The following is a 22,191-nucleotide window of genomic DNA, read 5'->3' as shown; positions in this document are numbered from 1 at the left end:
TATGCAGTTGCTTTTGGCATCATGGCGTCCGCAGTGGTGACAAGTCGAGTTTGCGAAACTCCAGGTTGTGGCTGTGAAGCCAAACTCCAGTGTCCCACATGTATAAAGCTGGGTATCCAAGGCTCTTTCTTTTGCTCACAGGTAATCCCAACCGAGAATGGAGCCTTCGTCTACGTTTTATGTTGGAAATACGTTGAGTGGCATAACAGTTAAAACTTCACCTCGTGTTCCTTGTTGAAAAAAATACTTATTCTAGTCGAGTCATGTGTGGTGCTTTACTAGAACTATACCAGCAATACTGGAATGGTAGTGCTTGTAAGCAGTAGTAGACAAGTCAGGATTTTTTTCTTCTTTTTTTTTAACATAGATGAATGCAGCCAGTGCTCCCGAACTCAAGTAATATGTTGTGGTGACGAAAAGTAAGTAGATCGTTCTCATACTTCATTCAAACAATCCATGTGATGGGCTGTTAACTAAACTTTTTTTTTGTCAGCTCTGATACGTTAGCATTTTACCTGTTAGATTACTTTTAATAGAATTGCCAGTTTCAGAATTATCAGACTTTAAAACACATTGTGATTCGTATGCAATTTACAGATTTACTTTTTTATATATTGTTTGTAGCAAAACTAGCAAAACCAATAACACAGAACATAAATAACATGTAGGATAACTAGGGAAATTAATCAATTTAATGGATATACATACATAGAAACAAAATAAAGCATACATTTCAGTTTCCCACACAAAGATGATGGCATCGGGCAAAGGATTGACCAGATTTGACCATAACACCATCTAGATCACAGAATTTAAATGAGAGCCAAAAATTATGTTGAATTTTTTTTTAAAACACTTTCCACTTCTAGAATGGTAATATTTCATTGGTTTATTATTTCATATCTGTTTTCTATTTCCCCGTGGTTTTCGTCTTGTCTTCTAAATCAAATTGTGTGCTTCTGAAAGAGTTTATTTTTGATGAAACTAACAGTAATTCTTCATAAATCTTTTTTTTCTTGTTTGTATGTTGTTATTTGTTTGTTTGTTTTAACAGTAATTATACTGAATAAGTGAATACAATGTAAACTTTCTAAAGTAACTGTGTGTTGGCATTGACAACAATTTTGGCACTCAGTTGATAAGCATCATGTTTATGCAGCAGCTGAGAACTATAAAAGGCTGCTGTCATTCCATATTTGCGCAGTGATGAAACTGCCATTTAAACTCTTCCTTTCCAGACAGCTAGAAAAAAATTCTTCCTTAACAGAAAACTGGGAAAAAAGCATCATCTCTTAGTCATATGTCACGGGGATTCCCCTTCCCATGTGTAGGGTCATTTTCTGTGTTGCTTGAACATAATAATTGAATAGCTAGTAAGTCACTGCTCTGTTGTCAAATAAAAGAAAAAGAAATATAAGCTGGCACTGGTAGCTGCTACTATTCTAATGATTTTGCGGTTCAAAGACTGGGGAAAAAAATCATGATAAGATATTATATTTGGGTAGGAGAGAAAATGAGTAAACATACACTACTGATATGGATACATTGGATAAAGAGTGGAAGCAGCACATCCCCATTATCACCATTTTTGGTTTAATCTTTATATAATATACTGGAAGTAATGAACACTAAGACAAGATCAGTAAATGATATATGCATGAATATAATGGATTTCTGTTCACACGCACCTCTCATTCCTGATATTTCTGTTAACTTTTACCTGGACATATTAGATCAATTTATCTTCATAAACTTATGTCTTACTTCACGTCTGTTGGAAAACACAGTCACATGTATATTCATCATTCTTGAGTTTTCTGTATGGATATATATATATATATGTGTGTGTGTGTGTGTGTGTGTGTGTGTGTGTGTGTGTTTAAGATACCTCTTATAGTCAATTTCAATAGTCTTAGGAATGATTTTTTATATACATATGCAGTTCTCTAAACATGTCATGTGCAAAATATCTGTGCATTTTTGTGTAAAGAAATGTTGAAACAATCATTTAAAAAAAGAAGTTCTACATGTGCAGTTTTCTGCTTCTTTTTTTTCTTTTTTTTTCTTTTTTTTCCAATGCCATAGTTAACATTTTTTTTTTTTATCAAAGCATCATTTTGGGTTGTTGTTGTTTTCATTTCTTTTTGTTTTGTTTTGTTTGTTTGTTTGTTTTTTGTACAGGTCTGTTTTAAAGGCTCATGGAGTGAACACAAGCAGGTCCACAAGAAAGCAAGTGAGTATATATTGCAGGATGTGTTTGTGTTGTCTCACTCTTCAGGAAAATTTTTGATGACTGGGAGTGGGACTGAACAAATGCAGGCACATAAAAACCTGCATGTGCACACATGCAGTGACACACTCTCAGTTACATACACTGACATAGAAACAAACACAGAAACATATTCCACTTCATTTACATTAGTTTGAGGTCGTTTCAGTATAACGGCATGGATATATATGCACTTTGTTTTTTATTCTTATAGAATACAGCAGTTAGTAAACCTTTCTTATGTTAGAAATAGATATGCTAATTTCCCATGAATTGCACCCCATCTCCCCCCACCCCCCCACCCCCCCTCAAAAAAAAAAAAAAAAAAAAAAATGTGCATTGACATGTTTATGATATATATAAGTTGGATAAAAATTACAACACAGCATAAAAGCATGTTGCTTAGAATGGTCTGGATACAGTTTATACTCAGGACTGTTTTGTTGTACAGACATACTGGATACATTTTTATACCAGTCCTGCTTTTCTTGTACAAAATACTTTCTTTCTTTTTTTTTTCTTTTTTTTTAAATTGCGAATTGCTGAAAAAAGAGGGCGCTAGTCAGGGTTGCACAGGGGAGGTAACCTACCTCGGGAGGTTATCGGCCGTAGCTACCTTTGTTTTCTCTGCATAGGTGGGTAGTAGTTTGCACAGGACAGGAATCAGACCCCTGCCGGAGTCTGCACTAGTTGATCATGGTAAGTATGTTACTTAAACATAATTTTAGGAAGAAAATTTCCTTTTTTTTTTCTTTTTTTTTTTTTTTTTTTTACTAGATTTTAGGTTTCTTAAAACATTTAATTTTGATGGATAGAACAGTGTGTATGTATATACATATATATGTGTGTGTGTGTTGTGACAGTTTGTTTGTGAGTGTCTGTGTTAATATGATAATTGATTGTAAATGTACAGAACAGACCTGCATATTCCATGAAAATAACTGTATACTGGATATTTAACTACAGTTTATTTCTGTGTGCAGAAGAAACACAAGAGGAGAGCAAGAATGGTTACAATCCTTGGCCTGGTTTTCGGTACACAGGTTCATTGAGAGCATTCCCTGTGGTACGGATTTAGTTGGTGCTTATTTTGTTTTTTTGATTTACTTGAATCTTTTAACTTATTAGTGAGCATGTTTTTGACTCACTTGTGTAATCAAAGTGAGTCTATGTTTTGACCCGGTGTTCGGTTGTCTGTGTGTCTGTGTGTCCGTGGTAAACTTTAACATTGACATTTTCTCTGCAACTACTTTGTCAGTTGACACCAAATTTGGCATAAAAATAGGAAAAATCCAGTTCTTTCCAGTCATCTTGTTTAAAACAATATTGCGCTTCTGGGATTGGCACAAAAAAATAAAGAATGAAGCCTAATTATATGCAAACTGCATTTACTGTTATATTTATATTTTTTGTATTCTCTAAACTTGACACTTTGATCTGATATTCTGACCCAACAGCTAGAGCAGTCATTATTATCATTTTTTGTTCAAACAGGAACTTCTTTTGCTAAGCATGGAATTTTTATTTATTTTGCAAACGTTTTGTGCAGATAGTAAAAAGGGGAAATTACTCTGTAATGCTAGTGGAGTTAATTTGCTTTAAACTGATCTTTCTCATCTTAAACATTACATTTTGAAACAAGAGAGGCAAGGCCTTCAAGACTCACTTGTGATGCACTTTTTTTTTTTAATCCAAGCTTTTTATGTATTGAGTATAATTTCAAAATGTAATGTTTAAGATGAGAAAGATCAGTTTAAAGCAAACTAAGTTCCCCAGCAGAGTAATTTCCCTTGTTCTGCTACCTACACCAAAACGTTTGCAATAAATAAAACTTCCATGCTTAGCAAAAGAAGTTCCTGTTTGAACAAAAAATGATAATAATGACAGATCCTTTGTTGGGTCGAATATCAGATCAAAGTGCCAAGTTTAGAGAATACAAAAAATATAAATATAACAGTAAATGCATTAAACCCAATACATAAAAACTTGGATTTTTTTAAAAGTGTATCACAAGTGAGTCTCGAAGGCCTTGCCTTTCTTGTCATGTTTTGGTACAACAGAGATCAAACTGTTTGTTGTTGTTTTTTTGTTGTGTTTTTCATAAAGTAGATGCACAAAGCACATAATGCCTGCTTAAATTCAAAGGTTGGAAAAATAAATGGTGTGTAAAGGAAATAACACATAAAGTAACATATAGAGATACATGTGTACAAACATGCTTACACTGGAAGAGATGCATTCATATGTTTCTGGCATAAATAAATGAATAAGGAAGTAAACTGAATTTTATTAAGTAGCAGAAAGCAACAAACAAACAAAAGAGGTCTACTGAAAAGCATATCTGGCTACACTGAGAAATGTTTTCAAATATGTGAGAATGTGTATAGAAAGTGAGTGAGATTTGAAAGCAATGGAGCATAGCTGAAAAGTAAGTGGACACAGACATTGTTATTCTGTGTGACTGCCTTCATTCAAGTGAATCAGGGCACCATATTTATGATCATACCAACTGGTGATTTTTCAGACACCCAAGAGACAGGTGCCTGATAATATCCCTCGTCCTGACTATGCTGACCACCTAGAAGGTAACTGATCTGTAATATCCAGAACCCATAATGGGAATTATGATTTTGACAAGTTTTCAGAGCATCAGTGTACATGGTTGTGTGTGTTTGATTTTTAATCTTCCTGTTTTTGTTTTTTGGTGGTGGTTTGTTTTTTTTACTTCATTCTGAACAACTGGAAAATTTACTATTAAACAAAAATAAAATAGCTAAAGAAGCATGTTCCTTTTATTTGTGCATGTGTCTTCCAATAAAAGTCAAATACCAGCAAAGCAAGTACGTCTTCCACTCAAACAAATAAGATCCATTTGGCATGTGGCTGCAAAAACACTTAAGTGTCATGCTGTTCAGATAAGAAAAAGGAAAGACTGAACAAGACTTGACCATGGCTACAGTGTCCTGTGGAATGTTCAGAGAATTATAATGAAAAACATGTTTTTTTCCTTCAGATTTTGATAGGTTTTTTTCAATATGATGCCAGACAGATTTGCTTTTAATTTATGAAGTTTTAAACTGTTTTGAAACTGCCTGAATGAAATAGCTGGTATGTCAATCCCTTGAAATGCATTCCTTTCTCTCCAAGTTTCACTCTTAAAGTGATAACTGCTGAAGGCTATGAAATAAGGATGAAGGCACTTAGGCAGTTTAGGGAAGCATTAGTTATGCTACAGGGTTATTGTTCCCATCAGGAAATGGGAGATACAGAATACAGTGTCTGTGGTTTGTAAGATGAGTTGTTTTTTCATCACTGTATGTTCTGTGTTTAGGCGTACCCCTCTCAGAGCGTCAGATGAGAGGCTCCACAAACATCAAACAGCTGGATGATGAAGAACAGGAAGGCATGCGAGTCGTGTGTAAGGTAAACCACTGTCATTCTGTACACTGTATAGACTTTGATTCCAAGTGCTTGGAAATAGTACACGCCTTTCATTGTGTGTGTGCATGTGTTTGTGTGTGCATGCGCAAATAATCATGGATGTATTTGCTAAAACACATTTTTTCCTCTTTTTCTGTCACTGACTTTCCTTTTCATGGCAGTCCACAGGGTATTCACAACTTCCAAGGTGCTGGTTTTAAATGCACTCAGTCAGTTATGTGGATTTATTTGATCAGTTCAGCACACTATTTTGTAGCCCTCTTTGCTTTTTAACAGACTGTGTATTATACTTAATGCTGAAACTTTGTCTTTAACAAAGAAAGAATTACAGTTCAATCAAGTAAAAGTAGTCTGAGTTTGTGTCAACATCTCCCTAAAGGTATGAAGGTTTTGACAGTGATCACAATGTTTTGTGAGATTTATTCAAACCAAAGAACATAAAGCCCCAAGTGTGAATGTATATCTGTATCTGTATGTTATGTGTGCAGCTGGCACGAGAAATCCTGGATGTGGCAGCTGAAGCCATTAGTATTGGGGTCACTACAGATGAGATTGACAGACTGGTCCATGAGGTACGTCTCTGTGTGGGTCAGCAAGCTGAAGGCTTGAGGTGTGTCAGTATGCTTTTTGCAATCAAAAAACAGTGATGCAATTAACAGTTACAGCTATTATGGGGTTTTTTTTTATTGTTTGTTTTTGTTTGTTTAAATTTAAAATTGGCTGGTAGTTACCTGCTGAATCCAAAATAGAACTATGTGATAATCTTCTAGCCTGCTGAAGAGGATTTATGGTTTGTTTTTCTGTGGGATGGAGGGTTGTGAAAGTGTGGGTGTGAGGGGTGTTTGGGGGTTTCTTTTGTGTTTGGTTGGTTGGTTGGTTTGGTTTGGTTTGGTTTGGTTTTTGTTTTCAAGTATCAAGTAGATTTAAGTTGATTTGCATCTTATAGATGTATCAAAATTTTGTTTTCTGTATCTATCAAGTGGCTGTTCCTTTAAACCATTATTGAGACTATATTTGAATGTGTGAAAAAAAAAGTTTCAAGTTTATTACATTATTGAGAACATGTTTGAATGTGTGAAAGAATGTTCCTCTGTTTCAGGCAACCATAGACAGAGAGTGTTATCCTTCTCCTCTCAATTACTACTGCTTCCCTAAATCATGCTGCACGTGAGTGTATTTTGTGTTAGAGTTGGAATAGTATACTCAACACTTCATGAAATTTATCTGAACTTTGTGTACATTTCAAGTCTTCTCTTTAGTGCTAACTAATGAAAATGTATTAATTATGTGACTGTGTATCATTCAGTAATTTAACAGTGTGAAAAAGAGACATATACGCAAATGCACGTACACACACACTCATACTCTGTCTCTAGCTGTCTCTCTCACTCTCTCTCCTCCTCTTCTCTCTACTCACACACTCACACACTTCCTATTACAAACTTGCTGACTACATTCAGTTGTAATAGCAGTCTTGCTGGTGGGTTATTTTCCAGTACAGTGTGCGCACCAATAAAGATGTATTATTTATGTGATTTTGTATCGTCTAGGAATTTGGCAAAGTGATACAAGAGACATACGCACACACATATTCATGTACACACACACGTGCACTCAGTCTGTCTGTCTGTCTCTCTCTCTCTCTCTCTACTCATACACTTGCACTCACACACTCACTCTTACACACTTGCTCATTCACTGCATTCAATTGTAACAGCAGTCTTGCAGGTGCATTATTTTCCAGAATGGTGTACATCTCTGTGTCTGTTTTGTTTTTGACAGCAAAGATTTGTATTTGAAGATAGGAAATGTTATTCACATGCACATGTTTTAAAAGTAAAAGTTGTATTATTTTTGTCCTGTGCAGATCAATCAATGAGGTGATCTGTCATGGAATTCCTGATCTGAGACCATTGGAAAACGGCGACATTGTCAACAGTAAGTACACCATTCTGAGACTGTGTACCTATGCATGGCAGGGTCTTCCTGCATGCTTGTGAAAATGACGTCACTTTTCTATTCTTTCTCTCCTTTCTTCATCATTTCTTGGCGTTGGGAGGAGCAGGTGGAATTATTTTCTTCTTCTTTTTTTTTCTTGGGGAGGGAAACAGCTTGCCTTAGCAGAATTGTGCCAGCCTTTTTTTTTTTTCTTTTTTGTTTATCAAATGGCATGTGGGTAGTTTGTTGGAAATAGAAAAAAGGTGTTGTTTGGTCTGGTGAGGTGAACAGATTATTTGAATATTGCTTGAAAATTGCTATCATGACCTTCACCTATGTCAGGGAAAGAGTTTTAACATTTGTGTTCATTTAATGGACATCTAGATGCACCTCTGAGAGCAAGAACAAAGTTTGTTCTCCAGCATTGACTGAGCTTTCACTTTTGAATGATTATTTAACTTTGAACTGATATAAACTGCACAGTTAGCTTTCAGTTTTCAACTGTTGTTTTAACTGTTTATTAGTTTGCTTTGTTGCACTTGCAGGTTGTAACTGTGAACTGTAGCTGTGAATTGTTATTGATAAACTTCACACATTCATGTCAGTACTGTTTCATCATTTTGCAGTTCATTTGAATATTATTTTTTGTTTTACACTCGATATGATAATGGTTTCCAAGACAGTCATAGCAAGAGGCTAGAAGTGGGTATGAGCTGATAAACTTCACACATTCATGTCAATTGTTATTTTTTTCATTTTTACAGTTTGTTTTTCAATACTATTTTCTTGTGTGATAGTTGACATTACGGCCTACCACCGGGACTTTCATGGGGACCTGAACGAGACCATGTTTGTTGGAGAGGTGGATGAAGCCAGCAAGGAGCTGGTGAAGACAACCTACGAGTGTCTCATGATGGCCATTGACGAAGGTAGAGGGCAGCGTTTTGGTTTGGGTTTGTTGGCTCATGTGCCTCAGCCTCTTGTGTATGTGTTTGTGTGTGTGTGTGTGCGTGTACGTTTGCACGCTTGTGTAAGTATGCATGCATGTGTGGGTGCAGAGCCATTCGCTGAACGTGGCCCATTTTTATTATTTTATTTCAGTTGTTTACCCTCTGCATATCTTTCATTTGAATCTATTTTAGTGTGCTTTTTTTTTTTTGCTTTTTTTAAAAATAATTTTGTGTTTTAATGTATTTACTTATTTGTCTATTTTATTTGATTATTGTTGTGGTTGTGGCTTTTTATTTTGTTGTTGTTGTTGTTTTTTGTTTGTAGTTTATTTGTTGTCTTTATCGGGAGGGGTGGGGGGGGGGGGGTTGTTTGTTTGTTTTTCTTGTTTTTTTTAATTTTGCATTTATAAAGCAAGGGTATACTCTCTCAGCTCAGACCAGCATCTTGGGTTGATACCTAGATCAGGAATCTGCTGCTGCTCTTTTTTTTTCTTCTTTTTTTTAATTTTGTATATATATATATATATATTTAAAGCAGATTTGTTGTAGCATTCATGGATCAGTTCACAGACTTTGACAGCCCCTTGAAACTGAAAACTGTATCAGCAACTCTGTCACCTTAGTTCAGTTGTCTGTCTCAGTGTGTTTGTCTGTGGGTGTTTTTGCAGTAGACTTTAATATTAATTTATTGATAGTTATATCAGCAACCCTAAGGGACACTGCTCTTAGCCTTTTTACAGCTGTTGGTTTGGCCTGTGCAAATACCCACATTAAAATAATGACATACCACAGCAAAGGTCATTAGTACCACAAATGTTTTTACCAAAAAACAAAAAAAACAACTTATGTTCAGTGACTGAAGATTCCTTCTCAAGAAGAACAATAAGAAGGTACTGCTTTAGATGTTGATAAGTATCAGTAATGTAGAAAAATTAAAGATCAGATCTCCGACAGCAAACGAGACTTTAGAGTCATGACATTTTGCCCACACACACACCACACACACGCACACACACAGACATGCATGCACAATCACACACAAGACAATCACACACACACACATGCATGCACACACACACACATCAAACATTTGCATCTGAATTGTCTAAAGAATTGGCGAAAAAACACAAATACCATGCTCACAATGACAGACTGTTCTCTCTCTCTCTCTCTCTCTCTCTCTCTCTCTCTCTCTGGACAGTGAAGCCTGGAGTGCGGTATAGGGAAATGGGAAACATCATCCAGAAGCACGCTCAGTCTCACGGCTACTCTGTGGTGCGCAGCTACTGTGGTCACGGCATTCACCAGTAAGTCAGCACATTGACCTGTTAGCTTGGCATTTGTTGCAATGGCCAAGGCATGCTTTATTTGTGTGTGTGTGTGTGCTGGGTTTTTTTTTCTGATTTGAGTTTTATGTGTCTCTGTTTTAAAGTTTTGACAGAATAAAAGGCAAATGTTTTGCTCATACTTTGACAAAAGCAAGACCAGTGTGTGTTTGTGGTTAGCTGGTTGGTTTGGTGGTGGTGGTTTTTTGGGGGGGTTTTTTATGCTCGTAATTTAGAATCACTCTCAGGAACAAAGTTGTCACAATGCAACACTTAGTCCAAACCAGTTTTGTAGAGTTTGGCAGAGACAAGTCTTGTATGATCTTTGACATCCATTACATGCATACATAAGTTGATAAATCATCTCTTCCAAATAAAGCATGGCATATTATTCTTGGATTTGTTACTTTCTTCTGAAAGGGCAGAAGGGATTCCTTTACAAGGCTTTTAGTAAAGCATGCAAACAGAAGTACATTTCTGCAGGGTTTTTTGTTTGTTTGTTTGCTTTGTTTACGGACAGAGAAAAAAAACTAAACTAAAAATCAAAATGTGACATCATGTTTTTGGATTGTTTTGCAGATTGTTCCACACTGCTCCAAGTGTACCTCATTACGGAAGTAAGTGTGTAAGCTTTTTGATTGTGTTTATCAGTGACATTTCTTCTGCTCTGTGGTCAAAACCAGTTGCCTGTGTGCATCTTACTGTTGGAATTTTTTATCAAAGAGACTTGATTTCTTTGCAGAAATTGACCATATTTTACCCCCGAAAATGGAGTGTGGCTGCCTACAAGGCGGGGTGAAAACGGTCATACACATAAAAGCCCACTCGTGTACATATGAGTGAATGTGGGAGTTGCAGCCCATGAATGCAGAAGAAGAAGAAGAAGACCATATTTCCCATGTATTGACCCATTGTATACAGTTTATAAGCATCCAACAATAATCATTGAGTAAAAGGTGTTAAAAAATCCCGTTTATGCTCTTGATCTTATTTTTATTTTATTTTTTTTTTCATGCAGAACATTTTCTGCCCAAAACAGGTTTTTGTTTGACAAAATTTAAATCCTATTTTATTTGATGAATACTTGACATGATTCTTTTGTTGGAAATAGAAAGTGATCTAGCCGAATGGGTGCAATAGCCGAATGGTTAAAGCGCTGGACTTTCAATCTGAGGGTCCTGGGTTCGAATCTCGGTGCACCTGGTGGGTAAAGGGTGGAGATTTTTACGATCTCCCAGGTCAACGTATGTGCAGACCTGCTAGTGCCTGAACCCCCTTCGTGTGTATATAGCAACAAAGTAAAATCCACGTTAAAGATCCTGTAATCCATGTCAGCGTTCGGTGGGTTATGGAAACAAGAATATACCCAGCATGCACACCCCCGAAAACGGAGTATGGCTGCCTACATGGCGGGGTAAATAAATAAAAACGGTCATACACGTAAAATGTTACATGTTTGTCTGAGTGTGCATGCGTGTGCGTCTGAAATCTGATTGAACGACACAGGAAACGAATGATGAGCGCCCAGTGGCAGCCGTCAGTCGGCTCTACCCAGGTAGGCAGCCTGTGGTGCAAATGTCCCCGTGTATGTAAAGCGCTTAGAGCTTGGTCTCTGACCGAGGATAGGTGCTATATAAGTATCCACATCAATCAATCAATCAATCTTGATCTTCTATTTGTTTCACTTTCACAATTTGTCATTCTTTTGCAGAAAACAAAGCTATTGGAGTGATGAAACCAGGCCATACCTTCACAATAGAGCCTATGATATCTCAAGGTAAAAAAAAAAAAAAGGGGGGGGGGGATACTTTATGCAGTGTTTGTACCAGTATATGATTAAAGAAAAGGTTTTCCTTGGCCTATAAATAAAGTTTTAATTACACATACTTAACCGTGACCCAACTAGTGCAGACTCCGGCAGGGGTCTGACATTCCTGTCCTGTGCAAACTATCCGCCCTTGCGGAGCAGACGAAACTACGGCCGATAACCTCCCGGAAGTAGGTAACCTCCCCTTTGTCCCGCTGGTTATCGCCCTCTTTTTCCGGCAGCCATCATGACTCCTGTACCTGTGCTCTTCATACGGCTAAGTTTTTTCGTATTTTCTGTCTGTCTGTCGATTCTCTGGCGTTCTTGTTTGTGGTCAAATTATGTCTCCAACCAGGTCACATAATTATGTAGCTCGATTGGGGAATCGTGCTAAAATTAAAGCGCGATCGCAATCGATTCGCTGACACTCTGGGCCCTCTACTCCTGGCCCTCTAAACAACGCCAACCCGCCGCCTTCTCCACTTCCTCCGCTCCCTCCGGTCGACTCCAGACCTCCGCCACCTCCTCTGATGACTTCTAGAGGTTTGTGGTCACACACTCAGGTCAGTGTTACCTTTCATGTCATTTTTATCGATCCGCGAACTCACTCGACGCGATCCGCGTTTTCTCGGCCCTGCCAGTCGGCAGTGTACGAGTCGATCTCCTCTATCTCTTTACCATACCCACAGTTGCACCAATGGAATGGCCACAATCCCTTGGGGGGAAAAAAAAAAAAAAAAAAAAAGGCAGCTTGTCTTGGATCCGCACGTTAGACTGGGCCCTATGTGCGATGCGTCCGTGGTGGCGGCCGTGACATCGGATCACGCGACCCCCCACGCGGCTTGCCTCGACCGTCTCGGATCCAATAGCGACCGAGGCGTGTAGGGATGCCCTCCCCTGGTGTAGGGAGGAAGGTGGACCACTAGGGGACACGCTTGCCCATACGCGTGCACCCCCCCCCCTTGTCCGGATCACCCGATCAAAGGGAGGCAACCCCTGCTTCGGCACCCTTGCCGGTGACCGCCGCAGTTATTTCCCTTGCACCGGCACTGCTCCTCGCCTTCAGTGCGAGTGTGTGCACGGTCCTACCAAGCTATGCGGTGATGACCCCATCTGCCACACCGCCGAGTGCTGCTGTTTCCCATCCACTAATGGTGTCTCAGCAAGCTACTCAACCAAACAATCAGCAACTCATCGCTAAACTTGCTGCAGCAATTATGCACCACTCTGCCTTCTGGTGCCGCGCCTTGCGCCCACAGAGCAGGTACGTGCACGCCCCATTGGAACTTAGGCAGTGTTGGATTCTTCTGCCCCACTGCCTAACTCTGCTGTTTCCCAGACTAATATTGGCACTTCCACGTTGGAGTACCTCTTATATCATATCATATATCAATATCAAGGCGTGCAAGCCTGACAAGGCCTTTTACCCGCTTGAAGTGGGGAAGAAAAAGAGAGTCCCCACGTATGTCTGTTGCATTTTTCAACATTGAGTGCGCAGTGCTTGAAAAATCACAAAAAAATATGTAAACGAGTTTTGTATTTAAAGTTTTCACAATGAATATCAAGATAATTCTTACATGTATCAATAACTCGATCCTGCCTCTCGGCAGTGCTCGGGCCGATCTTGTCTATCACTTTATCCGTCAACACACAACTGACAACTGAACGCCGGTCCTCTCGCAGGAGCTGTTCGCGAGACTGGACCGCCGTTCAGCAACAGGGGGATGCACATCCCACGGCAAGCCGACGGACTTGTCACCCCCTCGCCCACGACGCCCATAACACTCGATTACGGCGCCGTCATGCCACATGCCCTGACCGTCTCGCGTCCGATGGCAACCGATTCGGGTTGGGATGCCCACGGCACTAAGGGGCATTATAATTATTCCCCTTGCGCTCGTTTTCACCTGTGTCGGTTACGGTGGCATCGAACCACGGACTCTCACACACAACATGACACTCCTCCCTGTTCAGCGAGGACACGTCGCACAAGGGGGATATGTGCTCTAAAGACACATTCCTTTTCGAGGATTTTCGGCGCCAAGGGAGGCAACTCCACATTTGTAACCTAGGCGCTCGAAGCTGTGGTTAGTTTCGCCGACACAGCACATCACTCCTGCCCCCCGTGCTGTCCACCAACGATGTTTTCTTTCGGTTTCTCATTGGGTCCTCATGCCCAGTCAGGGACTTTACACATCTTTGCATAGCAACTGCACTTTTCTTGCTGTTTCTCAGGCTATTGGCTACAGGAAATGCATCACAATATTTCCCCTTCTATCCATTTGATTTATTATCACAAGCAACAATCACGAAATATATATAGAAAAATCTATACATATTTAAAAAAAAAAAAAAAAAAAAAAAAAAAAAAAAAAAAATCTATATATATGCATATATATATATATATATATATATATATATATATATATATATATATATATATATACATATATATATACACACACACATATACACATATATATGAGATATATTGCTACATTCATACGCATTTCTGCTTTCACGTATAGATGCGTACTTATCCATCGGTATACACATGTGTATGTGCTTATGGGATAGGTTCAGACGACTTTCATATTAACATGTACAATTATATTTCTATCTCAATTCATTGACATCTGTTCATTGAGATTCCCTACATAGCAATATAGGCACACTTGCATTTGCGGCCTTCTGTTCACAATGCCCAGAACTCTCTGCCTCTACGTACTGGCACTTTATTCATATGCGTATGTACATCTCATATGTAGGTGCATGGACAGATTCCTTTCCATTGATGATTATGCACACTTACCCACTTACTTGGGTATATCGGTGCACGCTACACGTATGCTTATACAGCTGCTTATTTCTTGTGTCTCGATCTCTTGTCATTGGCATACTTCTGACATCACTTGAGCTGATGGAAGTTTTTATTCCCTTGGCACATATATGTATTCATTTTCATAAATTCATCCCTACCTTGCTTTTGGAGGACGACTGCACTCACAAAAATAAAATAAAATAATAATAGCCTCATTCACGCCTGAATGTATGCTCCTTCACATTTCAATAGTGGCTGGTCCTTAGGGATCCACACATACCCCCTTCACACCCACAGGGCTAAGAATGCCTCTCTTGGTGCAAGGACGGACAAGGCAACCCAACTCATTTGCCTGCAACAATCACCCATAAGGCTGGAGATGCACAAGGAAGGGTGAGGCAGTCCAACTTAGAGGTGCCACTCTGGACACACATGCCTTTCATTCCTTCCAAGTTTGTAAGGCATCCCTTCTTTCTCCCCTTGCCTACAACAACCCTTGGTTTGCACCACTGTGATTGTGACAAAAGCTCCACACAGGCCCTACATCCTAGCCAGCCTTCCCATGAAGAGGTGTCTATCTTGCCTTACAAGTTTTAGCGGACCCAAAAACTGCCCACTGGGCAGGAGACAATCACCCTCAGCCCATCTCTTCTACTCCTCTCTAGTAGCAGAAGGCCTGGGTCATAATTGTTTTCCTCTACATTTGGGAGAAAGGCATATTGACGAGGACGGATGCGTCCCACAAAGCACAACGAACCGTCCATTAGCCACAGGGGTGTACCTTTCTGCCCACTCATACCAGCACGGCAGATGCCGCATTCAAGCACATCAGTTCACCCCATCACCTTGCTTGAACACAAATCCAGCATCAACGTCTCAAACAATTGGCGTTCGAAAGCACTTTCTGCACTTAGTCTTCCCTGCCCGATCCTTTCGGCCTCTACACACAACCACTGCTGTGGTTACAGATGGCCATTCCTCCTCAAGCACTGTCTTTCCAATGAGACACTTCCAGAGGTTGCTAGCCTAGGCAGGCTATCCCATCATGGAGCCCCAGCCTTCGGTCAAGGGACTGTCAGAGGATGACTTTGTTGTCACTTCGGAAGCAAGCACCATGTCTTTCTGACACACGGTTGCACCACAAGACCCCGTCAACTCTTTCCGCCTTCCTTACATTGCAACATAATCTGCATGGTGAACACCTTCGTCCCTGAAGCACACAGCAGCTGTTTCCTGGTTTACCCATGCTGATTGGTGTCCTCCTAGGAACAGTATATGATAATCAGTCGAGTACGACAGTCTCCATCAGAACAGCAGAGGAGGCATCTGCTGTCCAGTCTATTCGGGCTGGAATTCGATTATACAATTTATAGTAGAGAGTGTTTTGCCCAAGTTGCATCCCCGGTCCCTCAATCAAGAGGGCCTTAGGACTCATAATTGGGAAGGTTCCCAAAGGCTACTTAGGCCTAAGGCTACAGCACTAAGTCCCAGTGCAATTTGACTTCTAGTCTGAGAGACATAGTCATTCATGAAAGACTAAGCTGCAAATGATTTCCCTTTGCAATTAAGAAACCACTGGCCATACTAAAAACGTATGTCAGATCAGTGCCTTGATGTCAATAGCCAGTACAACACATCTTGAGCCACTTACCTCCCTGCCCCACCCCGCTCCATCCCAGACTCAGCGCGCACCACACACAGCCAGAGGCCTGTCATGGATCCGGTCCCCTTTCTCACTAAAAAACCTTCAGCAAAAATTTTCCCCATGGAAACCCTCTTCCATTTGGGAATTCCATCACTGAATGAGACTCAGTGACCTGTGGGCACATGAAATGCACTTCCACAGCCTGATCCAACCCAGCCATTGACTGCGGACAACCTTCTGCAGGTTACTCCAACAGGCCACACTCAGGCAGAGAAGCCACCAAGCCTTCCGTATGCCCCTTCGTGATGGTACCTACCTGGGCAATTACAGAACCCTGTCCCAGAGACACCAGGGACATCAAGTCTTTTGTTGCCAAATGTCTGCCATCCTATGCATAGGCAACATACCAGTGCTGTCATTTTTTGACAACGTCAAAAAAGGGGGGGGGGGGGGGGGCCAGGGGCGGGGGAGTGCCCATCGCCTGTCAGCTCGCATGGAGGAGCTCCACAGATCTGGCTGTCATGCCTGAGGCAGGCCCAACACGGTGACCTACCTCTGTCTCGTGCCACAGTTTCCTTCAAACACAAAAACCACTTCCACTATCGGCCCACATCCGTTGTGGAATCATCAGATCAAACCACATGCGCACCTCCTTGCATTGACGCTCATCCGCGCTCATCTGCTCAGCTGTGGTCCACAGACCTCCCCCACAATACAGCTGCCGGCCTCTGTCTTCTTTACCCGCACTAATGTCCTTAGGCGACACAGTACACTCTACTTTCGTCAAATTCTACTTGAGGGACACCTATCGCCTAAGGGATAATGGCTCATCGACTTCTACCAGAGAGATGTCGCACGCCTGCGGGTTGATGGCGCAAGAGCCATCGCTTCTGTGGTAGCTGCACAACAGACCATCACAGCTCACAGACAGTAGAACAGGCGAGCCCTCCACCTTGTCGTGCTATTCTGCACTAGTTGGGTCACAGTTAAGTATGTGTAATTAAAAGGAAATTTTCTATCTAAAATTACGTTTAAATAACATACTTACCGTGACCCAAATTTAAGACCCTCCCGTCCTCCCCGCTTCCTGTTCTTCCTGCTTGCTGCGCTGGTGATGGCATATTGCCGTCAAAAGAGGGCGATAACCAGCGGGACAAAGGGGAGGTTACCTACTTCCGGGAGGTTATCGGCCGTAGTTTCGTCTGCTCCGCAAGGGCGGATAGTTTGCACAGGACAGGAATGTCAGACCCCTGCCGGAGTCTGCACTAGTTGGGTCACGGTAAGTATGTTATTTAAACGTAATTTTAGATAGAAAATTTCCTATTAAAGTCACACTGGTACATGGTACCATGAGGATATGTGGTTTCTTCACTTTCACTGTTTGATGTGCATGTTTTTCAGTCTTTGGATTTTCTTGCATTACTGTTGGTGTGTTAATGTTTTTTACTCAGACTGATACCTATCACATCTGTTAGATGTGAGCTTCAGCTGTTTTTACACGCACACGCACACACACACACACACACACACACAACACAACACACAGAAGCACACATTTATCCATATTTGCTTTTACACACACTAATCATTTATCCTTACAGACAGGTGGTGTATGTATGTGAACCTAAGTTACTGTATCCACACTAATTTCTGATGGTAAGCAAAAATGATTCAGATGGTCATATTTAAGAACTGATAACCTCCCTCCCACACCTGGCATTTTTGTTTGTTGTTATATATAAGGGGCAAAGTCTTCATATACACATGTACATGCTTATTCCTGTCCCCACAGGCACATGGCGAGATGAGATGTGGCCAGACAACTGGACGGCAGTGACCCAGGATGGAAAGCGCTCGGCGCAGTTTGAACACACGCTGCTGGTGACCGACACAGGGTGTGAAATCCTGACTCGACGTCTGGCAAACAATGGGCAGCCACACTTCATGGACTCTAAATAACTGTCTATCGTGTTTTCCTTTTCTTTTTTTTTTTTTTTTTTTTTTTTTTTTTTTTTAATGCTTTTTTTTTAAAATGTTGATTTGTTCGAGTGTATGTGTGCACTTATTGCTGTCTGGACTCTCATCCATATGCAAAGGTTGAATATCCATGTATGTCGGTAATTCCCTGAGGGTGTGGAGATATCTGTGGATATGTGTTTCAAAGGGAGACGGGATGGGGGGAAACAGGTTTTTCTTCTTTTAATTTTCTTTTTTTTTTTGCTAAGGAAAAAATAAAGGGTTTTGTAATTGCTCATACAAGATCTTGTGAGTGGATTGTTGGGATTTGCCATTTCCAGAGGTGCAGCATGAATGTTAAGGATGAGCAATATTTGAATAATAAAAGCGGTTGTTGTTTTTTTTATTTCAAGGCATGAAAACCAAATTACAGAAACCCAGGGATGTCTTCTATAAACTCATGTACCCATTTGCTGAAGGACTGGCTTGCTTGAAATTCTAGGATTTCCTGAAGTTCTTCAAGGGCAACATAATTATGGGATGATTTTAAAATGTAACTGCTGGTGTAACAGCTGAGTGATTTAAGAGTCTGAGCGTACTGGGCTCAAATCCCAGTTGCAGCGCCTCATGAGCTGAGAGTGGAGATTTTTCCATTTTCTAAAGTCAACAGCTATGAAGACCTGCTAGTGCCTGAAGCTCCTTCATGTGTCTTCACATGCAGAATGTCAGATGAAACACCATAAAGATCCCATAATCCATGTCAACATTTGATGGGTCATTGAAACAGGAACATTCCCAGCATGCACATTTGATCCAGAGAAAAGGGCACATGCAAGGAGGCACCATAGCAGAATCAGTTAGACTTCTGATCCAGTGTTCACAAGTAATTAAGGTTCCAGGCCTCATTTCAGCATGGTCTTGGGTCTTCGGAAAAGCCGCTTCACTTGATTTTCGCACACCAATCAGGTTTGAATGGGTACCTAACATTGATAGGTTGAATCAGCTAAATAGGGGAAGCTATTTCAGTGGAGTATAGTATACTCCAGTGTCTGGACTTAAGCCACACCCACATGATGTTTTCCGACGTCAAAAGTACATGTGAAAGAGAGAAGAAAAAAAGAGAAAAAAGCAGGGGGAAAGTGGTGGTGTGAGGGGGGATGCCTATCTCAGTGCCTGTGAGAGTGAAGTAAAACTACCATTGAATAAAAAAAAAATATATATATAAAAAAGGAAAGTGAATGAAAGAGACATTTGTAGCATTGTGCACCATATTTTTGATGCTTTGATTCCATCTTGCTTTGTTGTGCATCAGTAACTTAATACCCGTTTTCACTTCGTTTTAGGCAAATTTGCAGCTGGTTTAAAACATTAGGTTCAAGTTTTCAAGCTATTCATCTCAAACTCAGTTGTTTTGTCATGTTCAGTTTAGTTGATTTTTTTCCCATTCCACCAAATGATGATAATGTTTGTGGGTGCTACTTTTTTCTTTTCTTTTTTACCTTTCTTCTTTTATGAATGAATGATTGTTACTTCTTAAAAAACTGATTGATGCTTATATTTTGTTTTGTTATTAATCCTTTTGTTTGGGGACTCATCTGCCTTAAACCACTGTCGTTTTGTCTTATTTTTCAAACATTATGATATGTTGACTATTACAAACATATATATACATTTGACATTACATAGAAACAAAACACTGGGACACATGAATATGTTCAAACATATTGTAAGCAAAAGCAACTTCTTCACATTCATTCTCCCTCCCTTGCAGTCTCACAGACTTGTATATACTGTTGTACCTGATCTGTTTCCTTACATACAAATGTAAGCTGCACTGACCAGCACACACATGCATGCATGCAAATAAACAGGTATTCTAAAGAGGGCGTACAGGACACATTGCAAATATTTTATGGTTAATCAAATATGGCACAAGAAATACCTCCCCCCCCCCCACCTGCCCCCTCCAAAAAAGACAACAGCAACAACAAACAAACAAAAAAACCAACAAACTTCTGAAATGGAAATGGATCATATTCTGAAAGGCATCATTGTGTAGATAAACATTTTCTTCAAAGCCTTGTGCCTCTACATTCTGTTCCTCCCCAGTGGATGAAAAAAAAACAAAAAAACTGTGGGTAACAGCACACTCAAAAGGGTAATCTAAACATAGCCTCAAGTTTCAGTTAGCTCCACCAAAGATAAGAGCCCTCTTCACCACAAGTTGAGAATGTGATGGTGATGCAGTAGAATCTGACAACTTGTGATCTAGAATTTTAAGCCAAATTGAAACACTCTGTGCTGAATCTGAAAAATAGGTGAGCCAATAATTTAAAGCTCTTGAAAGAATTTTCATTAGAACATTCAAGCACTGTCTGTTGTTGACTTTTTAAAAAGTTTTTTTTTTATAATTTAAACAGAAATCTGCTAGTGCTCATTTTTTATTCATGTACGCTGACCTGAAGCACTTATTTTATATGTTGTTGAGACATGACACATTTTTGCTGAAAATTGTTAGCTAACATTGATTTTGTTTCAGTGAAATAAATTTCATAACTATGGTTTGATTTTAGCTTAAGTGAATGGATGTGTGTTTCAAGAAAGTTGATATGTTATTGATTAAAATCATAAACAAGGAACCAAAAAAAGAACAGGAAATTATATGCAGCACACACAGTCGGATATTTTTTTTTTTTGTTTGGGTTTTTTTTTCTTCATTCTCTTTTTTTAATAGTACGAGCTCGTATTTGAGATATGAATCTGACCTTAGTGTTTAACCTGCCCTGTACAAATTTCCTGATGTGTTTTGCTGCATGACACAGTCTGCTACAAACATGGGTCAGCAGCATAATATTGTCAATGGTATGACAAGCTTTATCCTTTGAAATTTCACAAATAAACTGAAAGGCACTCAAAAGTGATCCTGCGTACAGCTGCTGGGATGAAATGGAATACTACTGCTTGGTATAATTGAAAGGCTTGTAGAGACTGTTGATTTCTTTTGGAATAAAGGAATTGTGTACATATACTGTATGAAATAAATTGTTTCCCTTCTTAAATTTGTCTTGTTTTTTTTTTTTAATATTGAAGAAATGTACTCATGCGCCCACACATGCACACACACTGTGTCAGTGATGAACAGAGAGCAGCCAGACAATTCCAGATCCCAGGAATTCACTGTCAGTCCCCCACAAAGAAACACTTCCATTCCTCCCCCTTCACACCTTCTCATGAGAAATCCTGCTCATTGTCCACATCAACCAGTCATATGGACAGGTACAGTGCCCCTCCCCCTGCCCTCTCTGGACAAGAAATGTCTGTGGTGTATAACTCCTTTAGTACGGATAGGTACAATAACCCTGCCCTCCCTTTCTCTGGGCAAGAAATGTTCGGAGCGTCAAACTTCTGTCATGTGGACAGGTCCACTGCCCCTCCCCCCACCTTCCCTGGTCATGAAATGTTTGGCACATCCAACCCGGCATCACCATCCCAGTTTTACCCCTGTGCTGACAGATTGTTGCTGATGACCTCAAGTTTTTTTGTTTTGTTTTTTTTTTTTTTTTTTTTCCCCTCAAGTTACTTAGATGGACAGGATTGTCCATCCAGTACATAATTAACCTTGTGTTTTTGTGTTTTTTCCTTTGGGATAAACTTCACTAATATTGTTTACTTGTGTAAATGAATATGAAAATATGTTACACACAATAGGTATTTGGTTGGTTGTGTGACTGGGAAGTGTACAGTGTTAAGATATTGACCAATGTGCAGCTATGACTGTAAATACTCAGGCTCTCATGCACCAGTCACGAATGTTGGAACGATTACCTTGTACAACAGTTGGTAACCTTTTGCCTACTGTCATTGTACTCATATTGGACTTCTTTTTGTCCACATTTTTGTAACTTTTCTTCAGTATTTGAAAGCACGAACTGTTTCTTGCTTAATTTACTTGTTTTCTTAAATTTTGTTTAAGCTTATCACTGTACTTTGCTTTAGTGATTTTGTCTTCTTTCATGTTAACTTATTAATTATAGTGACC

At 39.9% G+C, this 22,191-nt stretch overlaps 1 protein-coding gene across 1 annotated transcript; it reads left to right on the top strand.

Moving 5' to 3' along the window:
* On the top strand, positions 1-21,211 carry LOC143281658 (methionine aminopeptidase 1-like). Its single transcript, XM_076586908.1, has 13 exons — positions 1-141; positions 2,182-2,233; positions 3,253-3,335; positions 4,794-4,854; positions 5,601-5,692; positions 6,199-6,282; positions 6,810-6,877; positions 7,578-7,648; positions 8,446-8,577; positions 9,800-9,905; positions 10,503-10,540; positions 11,635-11,700; positions 17,989-21,211. Exons 1-13 carry the CDS (start codon positions 22-24, stop codon positions 18,153-18,155), a joined length of 1,140 nt encoding a protein of 379 aa, XP_076443023.1. The 5' UTR covers positions 1-21; the 3' UTR covers positions 18,156-21,211.
* Positions 21,212-22,191: the final 980 nt, after the last annotated feature.

The sequence above is a fragment of the Babylonia areolata genome, chromosome 1, assembly GCF_041734735.1.
Source record: "Babylonia areolata isolate BAREFJ2019XMU chromosome 1, ASM4173473v1, whole genome shotgun sequence".
Taxonomy (NCBI): Eukaryota; Metazoa; Mollusca; class Gastropoda; order Neogastropoda; family Buccinidae; genus Babylonia; species Babylonia areolata.
The sequence above is the reverse complement of the archived record's forward strand: the minus strand, read 5'-3'. Positions and strand labels throughout refer to the sequence as shown.

What these genes read in the sequence shown, in the direction of transcription:
- LOC143281658 (XM_076586908.1), top strand. Translation starts at nt 22, where the DNA reads ATGGCGTCCGCAGTGGTGACAAGTCGAGTTTGCGAAACTCCAGGTTGT. An exon ending in AAACGGCGACATTGTCAACA is followed by an intron (nt 7,649 to 8,445) that starts GTAAGTACACCA and finishes CTTGTGTGATAG; the next exon opens with TTGACATTACGGCCTACCAC. An exon ending in AAGTGTACCTCATTACGGAA is followed by an intron (nt 10,541 to 11,634) that starts GTAAGTGTGTAA and finishes ATTCTTTTGCAG; the next exon opens with AAAACAAAGCTATTGGAGTG.